Consider the following 12,292-nt stretch of genomic DNA (forward strand, 5'->3'; position numbering starts at 1 on the left):
TACAGATGCTGCCTCAGATATGATCGCTCACCTCTTCTTTTGCACTCTTTCTTTTGGGGGATTTCTGTTTGGATTCTCCACGTGATTTCACTCTGGACTTGTCGTTCTCTTTATCTTTCTCTTTCTCTCTTCCTTTCCGCTCTTTCTCTCCTTCAGACTCAGGGGAGGCCTGCAAGACAACATGTGTGATATACTCCATATTCCTCATTATCCTATAATAGCAGTTTAAAGTTACACTTTATAAAACTTGTGTTTAAAGGATGGGAGTAAATGTGTAGCACTGTGATTTAACGAACAGTCCAAGATAAAATAAAAAATTGAGCATATATTATGTATGCTCATTTTCAATACACTACACTCAATCCCACAAAATACGAAAAGCTTCGGGATTCAGCTGTCCGCAACGGTCAAGGTACCAGCACAAAAACACACTCAGCAAAATATAACACAAATCCCAGTACAACGTAACAGTAAATGTTCTCAGTTTATTTGGAAAGTAAAAAGTAATGACTTCCATCTCAGAACCACCGTAACTGATTCAGTCTGTAAGTCGTTCATGGCACAAGCTGCTGAATCATATTACCTTGGACATTAAAATATGATTGATCTAAAAAACGTGAGTAGGTCCGCTCACATCAAGAGCCATATAACTATAAAGATATAGACTGTAAAAAAATATGCATGTAGGTATATGTCACCCGTAGGTTTCTGAAGAGCATTTCTGAAGCCCAAAGTGGGTGGAGGCGGCTATCGCCATCTTGGCAGCGCGTCACTCCCGGAGAAACGAAAATGGGCAAAGAGACGGGATTAGCTGAGGTGATGTGAAAAATCGTTCTGAAAGTGATGCCAACAATATCGTTTCTCTGTGCTGTTATTGATGGGAGAGGAGAGAGAGAGAGTGAGCAAGAGGGAGATTTGAGGAAAGACTGTAGAAAGAGAGATGGCTGAGAGACATTACAAAAGAGAAAAGCTCAGAGGAATATCACTGGAAAAATAAGTTTTGATCAGGCAATAGCTTTAAGAGCCAAGTTAATATTAGAAAAGCTTTTCTAGTGCTGTAGAGATCTAAGCGGGAAGGCCTGAAAATGGATGCCGAGGTTGAGTTGTTTCTGCTCCACACGTGAGTAACATGAGTGTCATATTGTTTGTCTGGAGCTGCTGTGCGGTTGGCTACTAATAACCAACTCTTGCTTGTATATACTCTTGTGTACTGTTTGTTCATTTTTTTTTGTGTGCTTCCTTGTTCGTTCGTCATCTTTATTTTTCGTGAAGCATTATTTTGCTTTGCTATGAAAAAAGAGACACTTTTGCATTGCATGTTTGTGCATTTTGGGGGCGGAGCAAAGAAGTGAGGTGTGTATTTGGGTTGATTTTTTTTATTTTTATTTCAACAACGATTTTGTAAAATGCTGCACCTTTAAGACTTGTAAACTAAAACTCTGATGTGCTATGTTTGTCTGTGGGCAAGTAATTTAGTAATGTTGTCAGACTCCATCAATTGACGAGTCAGTGGCTACACAACAAAACATAAAACAGGTTCAGGTCTTCTCTACTCACTGATTTGTGTCGTCTTTTCTTTCCCTTCTTCTTGTGTTTCTTAGATTTCTTGTAACTTCTCTCTGTGAAGATCAATATCACATGATTATCATTGAGAGTCTCTGACTGCTGTTAAACGGTCATGCTGTTAAACAGTATTGATGTGCTGTGCAGGACACTGATATCGATCCGAAACAAAACTGACCAGATTCCCCAGAGGAAGAGTGTTCAGACGGAGATTTAGATGTCGAACGTTTCTTCTTCTTCGAGTGATACTCATCATCCTCTGACTCCGAGCCCTTCCGTGAACAAACACACAGTACACAAGTTAGGAGGATGTGTGAGAGTGTCTCGAGTAAATGCTTACCTGCAAACTCTAAACCAGATCATAATGAAAATGCTCCGTCATTAATAAGCCTGCTCTTTAAATTCTTAATTCTTTTTTCATTTAATTTCATCATTTATGAGAATCAGCAGTTGTACTGATTTCAGAAAAGTCTGAAATTAGAATAGAACTACACTTATTAGTAACGATGTTTTAAAACAACAACAATGTAAACAACAAAACGGTTTAGGGTGTTTCCAAAGGCTTTGGAGGGAATTTTAAAGCATTTGCTTTATAAATATGAACTGTCTAAGACCTATCAAATTTACACATCAAGTGGGTACCACTAATTACATTTTTGTGGATAGTTGTTAGGGCTGTAACGGTACATGTATTTGTCCCGAACCATCACGGTACGGACGTCACGGTTTGGTGCAAACAGTCGAACGAGGAATACAGTCAGTCACAGGCCTGTGCGGTAATACAAAGCTGTTTGCTAACCGCCACAATAGGAAAAAGGCAACCGGGATGGCAGAAAGCGGCATCCTGTTTGCTTTTTTACAAGAGCAATTTATTGTGAGTGTACACAAATAAAAATAGACCCTTTACAGTTTCTAATGATGTCTTACTCTTATCTGACCATAAATAGAGTATTTTCAGTTGTTTCCACTGATATAATGAGCAAAATCATTTGGCATTGTGCCGATTTGTGTCGTGGACGTCTCACTACAGTCCAGTGATGAAATATGCGTGTCCTGTAAATGGGAAGCTGCTTCACTCTCTGTCTCCTCGTGGAAAGGTGAAGGCAGATGTAGATGGCACTTTTTCTCCTCCTTGCTCATCTTTCTGTGATTTCTTGAAAAAGCGTAATACCGAACTTTGTGCATCCGCCATAGCGCTCTCACGCACAAAGAAAATGACATCATACACCTTAATCAAACAATAAGTTTAAAAACAGCTGTTGCTTTTTACTGCACAACATTGGTCAATCTATCAATTAGAGTAACAAATCAACAATTCCTAAATTTTTTTCAGTAATCTTGGGGGGGGGGGGGGCAGTAAATGTATTGAATTCGTATTGAACCGCAACCCCAAAATCGAGGTACGTACCGAAACGTGAGTTCTATAACCATTACACCCCTAATAGTTGTATATCAATTGTTGATGAACACATTGTCTCTTCTCTTTATAGAAAAGATACTGAAAAGAAAAGTCTTCAAGCTAAGAGTGCTCATCCAATGCCCTTAAAACGTGGGTTACCTTATAGTCAGTTTTTAAGATTCCATTGTATTTGTTCTAAGAGAGATGATTTTGAGGTTAAAGTCGAGAACCTGTATGCAGATTTCAAGTCACAGGGATATCTCAATCAGTGGCTTGATATGCACTGGCGAAAGTCCGTACTTTAGATGAACAAGAGGTGAGCAACTTTTTTTGTCTTTGAATACACTTATAGTCCATTAAGTAACAGGAGGATTAAATTATTGGCACATTATTCAAAGTGATCCTCAGTTTTTATATTTGTAAATACATAACGTATTTAATGATCAACCACTTTGTGTTTTTTTCTAGGAGCTATAGTTTTTCTAGGATCTCTAGTCTTACATCTTTCCAACTACTCTTGTTGATGCCCTGGGTAACTTTCAATTGTACTAAATAGGTTAAATGTAAATCATTTACACATCCTCTTACATGTTAAAAACATGCAAGGTTGGACAATTGATCACTTGCAAGAGTACATATTTGATTTATATTATTATTTGTTCACATTCATAGTTATATGTTGGCAAAAGCACACGTGCATTACGCACAAGAATCATTGAACATACAAGTGCCACCAGGAGATAGGATGACATCTCCAATTTATCGTAATTTTATGTTTGCCAAACATTCTTTGTCTGACATGAGGTTCCTGGGCATTGAGAGGATTTAACCTCATAGAAGAGACTGAGATAGAGACTTTGAACTTGTTACAATTGTTGCCTTTAAGATTTTGAACTTGAGTCTTTATTTCCTGATGGTGTGAATGAATAATTAGAACTTTCCTGCTTTGTTATGTTTTGTTTTTGACACATTGTGCTTCTTTGTATTGTTTGTAACTTTTGCAGATTTGCAATATTTATATTATTTGCTGCAGTTGTATATTTGTAATATAATGTGCTATACGTTAAAGGTGTGTCCATGCCATGTCGTAATTACAGCAATTACGTGATTCAAAGCATTCGTGTCCTCGTAGAGCTCGTAATCACAGCTTAAAACATAGGACTTTTCTGAGAGTTCCTACTTGTACCACGTGACCACTGTACCACCTGACCACTGCTGATTCATTTGCCTTTGATAGTGGTGCCGTAGAAACACATAATTCCCAGCTCAGAATATACACAAAAACAGCTCAGAATATAACGTCACATATTGCCATCTCGAGACTACTGTAATTACGACATGCCGTGAACTGCTCAAATCTTGCTAATTGAATCCAGCTGATTATCTCTAATTGGTAATCTGCAAAGAAAAGGGTGTATGATAGTGTTGCTAATAATTTCCACACAGTTCTTACCGAATTTGTATTTGAAATTAATTTAGTTTCGTGAGGAGAACGAATACAATTGAACAGAACAGAACTCAATTTGGTGATTGTAAGAAAGATAAATGCATGTTGATGTCACATAGCAATGTGTCTTGCCTATTTTGTTCATAAGGTCCTCTTTCTTTTTGGCGTTATCGCCTGAGTAGACATATTTCATGATGATAAGTTTAATTTCCTTAATTATAACGAGTAGTGCCGTTTTTAAACTTGTATTCAAGCTATAATGTATTTGTTATTTGTCTAAATTCAGGGATTAAAACAAATTTGTCCGGTAAGGTAATAATTTTTTTTTCTGGTTAGAGTTCCAAGTTCCCCTTAGCCGGAAATGGGCTGCTTATAACAAAATATTACTGCTTTTTTGTTTTGTTTTTTATATTAAAAAATAACTGCTTTATTTATGAACAGAAGTAATTAAATTATTTGTGTATTTTCTTTTAGTCTTCAACAATGCTCCCAATATGCTATAATGGAGCTGCAGACAGAAACGACAGAAGGTGTGCATGATTCAAAGCACCATAATCGTTGCATCCATTTGCAATATAACTAAATTGTTTTTATAAAATAATTTTAAGATTACAAGAGATTTTATTTAATCATTATATACACCATTTAAATTAATATTCAGAAACAGGTACAGTTACTGCTGCCATTTTTTTTTTCCTGATAAACGTAGACCAAAATAAAACAGGCATATACTTGATAATATTCTTTTTTTAAATGGGAGATATCTCTGCTATTCCTAATTTATAGGATTCAGCTTTGTTTTTTCATCTGCAGAATAAAATTAATTTGCAAAAAAAAATGAATAGCAACATTAACTTAGAAATAAATAAAAAAAACATAAAATAAAGATGTGTAATAAAAAAAAAGTAAGGATAAATGTTTGACAGGGAATACATAGGCCTATCCAAAACAGTTTCATACACAGACACACGTAGTAAACTCAGTAAACTCCGAACAGGCAAATCAAATAAAGATTAGGCTTTTTAAGTTACAAAAGTTATTCTGTCAAATTCAGTGAGTGGTTTTCTTTTTCTTTTTTTATTAACGGGTATATACTGTTGGCTGTTAGGCTGCTGTCAATGCACGGATCCAATAGGCCTATAAGCCGACTGTTTTTCTTTCTCACTCATTAAAGTTCACTTAAGACAAAACCGACTGTGTCTACATGTGTGTATTTGTCCATGCACTATATAAGACTCCATGCACGCTTTGGATGTGTGCGCAGCACAGAAAACATGCAGAAGTCTTCTCTTTGGCGCTTATGGCCCGTTTCCACTGAGTGGTACGGTACGGTTTGGGACGGTAAACCCTGATCTGGCTTGCGTTTCCACTGCCAACAGTACCCTTACTTGATAGGCGTGGTGTAGCCTCTGCCGGAAAGAAGCGATCGACGTCATTTTCGTGCGAAGAAGAAAGCGACATAGTAAACTACAATGGATGACATGCAGCAGATCTTGTTCTTGCTTCTCAGCATGTGGCTGTTTGTCACAAGAAGCCAAGCGCCGACATTAGGCGTTTCTCAATAGCAAGTACGCAAAGTTCGGACTTGCCAAGTCCAACTCAGGAGAATGACTCATGAGGACACGAGTCCGGTAATTCTGCAAATGGAACAGCGCGTTCTTGAAAGCGTCACTCAGTTCGCTCTGCTACTCCGGTTATCTCTGTATGTACATTTTAGGCAACAATAAAACTAAATATGTTATAAAACACCACTCTGCCTCTTTTCGTTTTCATTTAAAGAAATCTTAAACATTATAGCCACACAAATGTGGTTCAGGCAACACGTATTATATTCACTGCATGCATAACGTTAGCCTATTTATAACAAAACGAAATATAAAAGTCAACCCTGCCTCTTTTCGTTTAAATATAATATAAAACTATTAAACATTTTAATATGGTCCAGACAATATGTGCATTTGTACTAAACAACAGATGTTGCAGTAAACAACATTACAGATCATCTTCACTGTAATAAAATAAAAAATGACAAAACTCAACCCAGTCTCTTTTTGTTAAATTTCAGTTTTATCAATATTAGCCATTATAAAAGTATAAGTAAATGTTACAAGAAGCTATACAATAAAACATACAAAGTCAGCGTTCTAGTCTAACCTTACAACGGTAAAGTTAAATAGCTTAAATATATAAAGTTATGAAACTTCACTTAGCCCTCAGCCAAAACGATTGGCCAGGGAACAAATTATAGATTCACGAGACCAAATATCGCCCGTTAGATATACACAAGACGAATTATATCTCATGTTTAATCACTACTGAGACGTCAGAGTCAGCGGCAAACATCAGAACGACTAGACGAGGAAAGGCTGTTCCAGGTGGGGTACATGAGCGCCGAGCGCCCGGTGATCGCCTGGATCTCACAACCTGGATCAAATTTTCATAAATCTTTATAAATAAACCACAGATTTGAGCTATAAACAACTACATTCTGGCCTGAAAAACTCTTGAAACTACATTTCGTGACACAATAACAGTAGTATTATATTTCAACTGTATATTAAAAAAATGGCGCTTCTTATGTTGTTATTCCCCTTGTAGCACGCGCAAGTGACGATAATCTGTCAACCAATTAACGTTCTGCAGTGAGTCTAACTCCACCTTTTAGTACCGTACCACTGTGCTAGGTACCCCAACGGAAGGGTACTGAAAAAGTGGTACGGTTCGACATTTTGGTACCATTCACAACTTTTGACAATGGAAACGGAAATAATTGCGTACCGTACTGTACCGTACCGTACCGCTCAGTGGAAACGAGCCATTAAAGAATGGTATCAAGAATTGGAACCGATTTTCTATTCCTAAACCTACTAACTACTAGCCTATAGAAAATATTTTAGTCATGCTATTGCATGTGAATAAATGTGTGTGTAAATATGGGGCTATGTGAAATATATTTGTCATTTTCTCCCGACTGGAAACCGACTGTTATAATCGGCCTCACGATACTTGCAAGACATTGTGGTTTATAGCCCTAGTCTGGACTGAATTCAGTGAGCGGTTAGCACTTTACTTGTTCGTTTGCAACAACATAAACTGTAAAATGCCTTTAACAATTCTGATTTAAAAACAATTCAAATAAAGTTGACAAAAACAAAGTTAAAAAAACCCCGCATTTTTATATTCTATTGGTCAGAACAAAAACGGCAGATGGGGTGAATGAAAATGCAGATTCACTCTGACAGCAGGTGGTGCATATGGAGCAGCAGAAATAAAGGTGGTTACCCTTTTGCTTAAACACCACTGTATTTGCCATTATAAGGAGGTAAGACCAAAAGAAAATGCCATCGAAACTTTTCTGAAGACAGTTCCCTTCACAGATACATTCATATAAAGCCACATGAATGGCCAATTTCAATGTCAGAACGACAAATATCTCCCACAAGGTATGGTATGAGATGACTAGAGGTAGTACTCACTGATCGAGATCGGGAACGTTTTCTGTGGTGTTTCTTGGATTTCTTGGAGTGTTTTTTAGTCTTTGAGTGATGATGCTGACATTCGTGCTGTAAAGAAATCAGACATAATCAATGGATTACTGAATTCTTGACTGAAATTAGTTGACAGGCTTTCCATTTTCTTTTAAAGGGGGCCTATTATGCCCTTTTCCTTGATTTTTTTTGTTTTTTGGGGGGCTACTAGAATAGGTTTTTATGCTTGAATGTTCAAATATTTTTCCCATATTTGGGAAAGCATCTCAAAGCACTTCCCATATTTGCAGCATCCGTCTTCCCAGTCTGTCAGTGATGCTCGGTTTAGTTCCTAAAAGCAAAATGTGATCTGATTGGCCGGCTGGACCACTGTGTTGTGATTGGTCAACCGCTTCAAGCGTGATTTTGAACACATTTGAAATTTGAAAACTAGAGGCAACCACTGCATCTTAATCACAATCCAAACAAAGATGCTATACACATATAGCATGAGCAGTTGTTTTTGATTTAAATTAGATGGCATAATTTCAAGACTTAGGGCAAATACAGAATGGTCTGAGTTTAGCTTTGTGAAATGATGTTACATAAGACACCTGCACAAAACAAAAACAGCAGACAGGCTGAATGAAAATGCAAATTCACTCTCTGACAGCAGGTGACGATTATGGAAAATAAGCGTTTCTTTGGGTACCGCTGTAAATGAAGCAGCTGCGCTTATAAACACGACTTTATACGGGGGGAAGAGGAAAAGAAAACGTCATTGAAACTATTCTAAAGACAGTCAGTTCCCTTCAGAGATATTCATATAAACCCCCACACCAATTTAATATTTATATTTTTCTTTCGATATTTCAAGCATCACAAACAGTGATCTTGCTGTGCCTGGTATTTTCTCTGCTGCTTGTTTGTGTTCTCCTCTTTGCGTCAGTCTTCAGCGTGTCCCGTCTCTAGCCTGTGTTAACGTTCTGTTAAGAGACTTCGTGATATTTTCACACAAATGACATTTCAGGAAATTACTGCAATGCAGTGAGCAAGTCCGGAATAGAGATCAGCCAATATTAAACTAAAAACCCCAATTTATGGCCAGTCATCCGGTGCATCTCTAGAAAAAAAGTTGCACCAAAACAATTATTTGCACTCGCATAAATGCTCCGAAATTTGTGTTGCACAGATTCAATTTTGGAAGCATAATTTCGAGCTTTGGCTTTGTAACTTTGCAGACCTTTTCATGCTCAAACAGCATCATTACACACTAAAGAAAGATGGCAATGTAAAAAAACAACAAAAAAAACCCATAATAGGACCCCTTTAAAAATGTTTTATAGTTTTTAAATAGAAAAAAAAACTTGAATGTCGCAAGATAAAACGTAAAGAAAAATTAACACACCTATTCTCAAGTCAATTCTTGTACATATGAATCAGCCTTCTTTAAAAAGTCTTGTAAAAACCATTCATAATTATTTTCTACCTCTAGTACATGCATGAAGTCTTTGAATATCCTCTTCCTCTCAGACTCCAGAGTGATGTCCTCAAACGCAGGCTCTTTCAGGAAACGCTCTCGTACCTGAGCAAGCATGAACACACATTCACACCAGATCAGAAGAGGAAGACTTATACATCATAAGGAGTCAGTTCAGATAGACAAACTATATAATTATTGACATTTATTGTAATAGGGTGACATACTCCCTCCCATGTGGCCTCAGGCTCTAGAGGGGGCGTGGCCTGTTTCAGCATGCTCTTAAAAGCCGCTTCCTTCCTCTTCATCTTCCTGGCCTCCTCTTTCTCTCTCTCCCTCTCACGTGCTTCAGCCTTCTCCAGCAACTACAAGCAGAACCAGGAAAAGAAACCAAACATAAGTCAATGAATATGAACTCTCACCTCATCAATCAGTAAACATGAACTAAACACACTGGTTCTCTGCTCCAAAATCTAGTGAGCTGGCTTTCTTTCTAAAGTCTACACAGGCAAGAGGCACACTGTAGAATCCTTCAAGGTCAGTCGCTTATGAGGTTTCATTTCAAAGGCAGCAACAAATTGCAAATTGCAATCAGCACTCAAACAAGGGGTGGGAATCTTTTGGATTAAAATCAATTCTTGAGGTCACGATTTGATTCAAAACCCAGAATCGATTTTTAATCCAATTTCAATTCGATAATATATATATATGCATTTTCTCAACTTTTTTTGAATTTTATTTAATTTACTGTCCTCAAAGCCCACTCCTTATATATAAGAAAGCCTGTTCCCACAATTAATTGATATTGATTACAAACTTTAAAGTTTTGTTGAATTATAATTGAACCTCATGTTAAAGTTTTGTTGAATTATAATTTAATCTCATATTAAAGTTTTACTTCAATCCAGTGTTTCCCCTACCATTGTTTTGAGGGGGCGGCCCACCAAACGACCCAAAACGCCCGCAATTTTAACAGTAAAGCTCATTGTGTAGCACGTTGTTTGACAAAAAGTTTATTTTCATATGATTAAAAGAAATTAAATTACTGTTTTTGTTCATTTGATTACCAGAGAAAACACACTACCAAATTTGTGTGAATTTTTATTTTATTTTTTATGTTGTATAAGTTTAATAATTGTATAAGTTTCATGATTTCAATTAATTAGACATGCTTTTTGATAACTAAAAATTTTACCCCACATATCCCTAACGCTCAGCGACACTAGTTTCGGGGGGGTCTACCATCCCGCCTGAAAAAAATCCTAGGGGAAACACTGCAATCTATAACACTTTTTTTATTCTGAACTATATAATCATAATAAATTACATTTCCTGCCTTTTATTTTTTGGGGGGATATTGGTAATACTAATTATATTGTTTATATTTGTTCCCCTGGTACAGTTTTGCCATGTCTGTTTATTATATTGCATTTTTAAGGGGCTTGTTTTGCTTTTTGTTTGTGATATCTGGCAACCCTTCACTGGAGCTTTAATGAAGAAAGGGAAGAGTTCAGAAGAGAGTAGAAGGAGAGCAGCAGTATGAGAACATAGCAGCTACTGTTAGGGCTGTCAACGAATATTCTAAATTCGAATATATATTCGAATAGTTTTAAAAAACAGAAATTCGAATGTGAAAATTAATATTCGAATGTGGAAAAACGCCCGCGGTAGCAGAGACGCGCTGCCTCAGTGACAGATCACAGGAAGAAGCGTTAACGGTAAACAGAAACATTACTAAAGAGTAGGCTACTGTACTGACTGAATAGATATTGCGCAGCATGAATAAGGTAGGTTAGATACAGCAGTTTCATGCACTGCAGGCTTCCACTGGTTTGATTATTTACCGTTTCATGTCAAGGAAAAGTTCAATTTTTACCATAGCACAGCTCGCTCGGAGCGCTCAATGTCGGATTCGCGTCTAGTTGGACTCTTGAACATTTTGAATTCGCGCGTCAAAAGCAAAACTTTGATGCGCGGACAGCGTGACGCCTCATTCGCGCCACAAGACTTCCAGACGCGCGTAAACGCGTCTTTACATTGACTTAACATTGAAATCACTCGCGCCAGTCGCTCTATTTGCGTTTGGTGTGTGAACGCAGCTGGTGAGGGCGAGAGAGAGAAAGAGTGCCTGCGAGTGAGCGAGATTTACTTGTTTGTTTTTGTGTAGGTAATACGTCAAATATGTTTAAACTTAAATAAACTACCTATACAAGTAGGCTAGTTATGTCTCTTGGTATTAATTTGTCCTGTTATTGAGGTAATGCGCGTCATTGACAAAATGCGCAACCAGATGTTCGAATAGTTCGAATATTCGTGTGTTTTTTAGAGGGAATATTCGAACGTCATTTTTGAGCAATTTTGACAGCCCTAGCTACTGTTAGTGGTGTTATTTCATAAATTAGTTTAAATTACACACACCTTGTAACAACATTATTATTTTACTCAAGCCCGCTGAAGACTGAGACATTGTTACTCAGCCTTTCATCATCAAAATGTGTGATTATCAGCTGGTTCCAATCATTGGCTAATCGTTTGGAGTTAGAAAAATATAATACACGCCGTTTCGTTCTCAATACTTAGTGATTTAGACTCGAATACAGGATGTGTTCATTCACTTTTACAACAGGGGCAACGTTTTGCTAGTTTCAGTGTTAAACGACATGTTTCCTGGAAACGGTGTGCAACGGGGTTTAAGATACGTTTTCTCTTGTTTGGTGGGTGTGTCAAAAATGTCAGCCCAAATCAGCAGCAACATGTATATAAACCACGCAGTATTAAAGAGACAGCTCGCAAGATGGGTCCAAGTAAAACATTCGTTTACAAATGTGTCCGCTGCAGCTCGGTAGACGCAACAATTGAAGATATTAGAAGACAAGTTTGTCATAAGAGTTTTATAGTAAAAATATAGCATATCAACAGTGATCAGCAATAATAAG

The 12,292-nt window shown here is 37.3% G+C and overlaps 1 protein-coding gene across 4 annotated transcripts in view; it reads right to left on the reverse strand.

Annotated features, from left to right (window-relative positions):
• The window catches only part of prpf40a (PRP40 pre-mRNA processing factor 40 homolog A), a 47,764-nt gene that overhangs the window by 639 nt on the left and 34,833 nt on the right, over positions 1-12,292 (reverse strand). For 2 of the 4 annotated variants that reach the window (XM_084123274.1, XM_084123273.1), the window contains 6 exons: positions 9,584-9,721; positions 9,366-9,461; positions 7,886-7,972; positions 1,742-1,835; positions 1,558-1,619; positions 32-169 (listed from right to left, as the gene is read on the reverse strand). In XM_084123274.1, the coding sequence (XP_083979400.1) occupies positions 32-169; positions 1,558-1,619; positions 1,742-1,835; positions 7,886-7,972; positions 9,366-9,461; positions 9,584-9,721 (615 nt within the window). The remainder of the gene's footprint in view (positions 1-31; positions 170-1,557; positions 1,620-1,741; positions 1,836-7,885; positions 7,973-9,365; positions 9,462-9,583; positions 9,722-12,292) is intronic. The other 2 variants (XM_084123276.1, XM_084123275.1) reach the window with 1 other exon arrangement.

Source organism: Abramis brama (genome assembly GCF_963993115.1).
Source record: "Abramis brama genome assembly, chromosome: 8".
Taxonomy (NCBI): Eukaryota; Metazoa; Chordata; class Actinopteri; order Cypriniformes; family Leuciscidae; genus Abramis; species Abramis brama.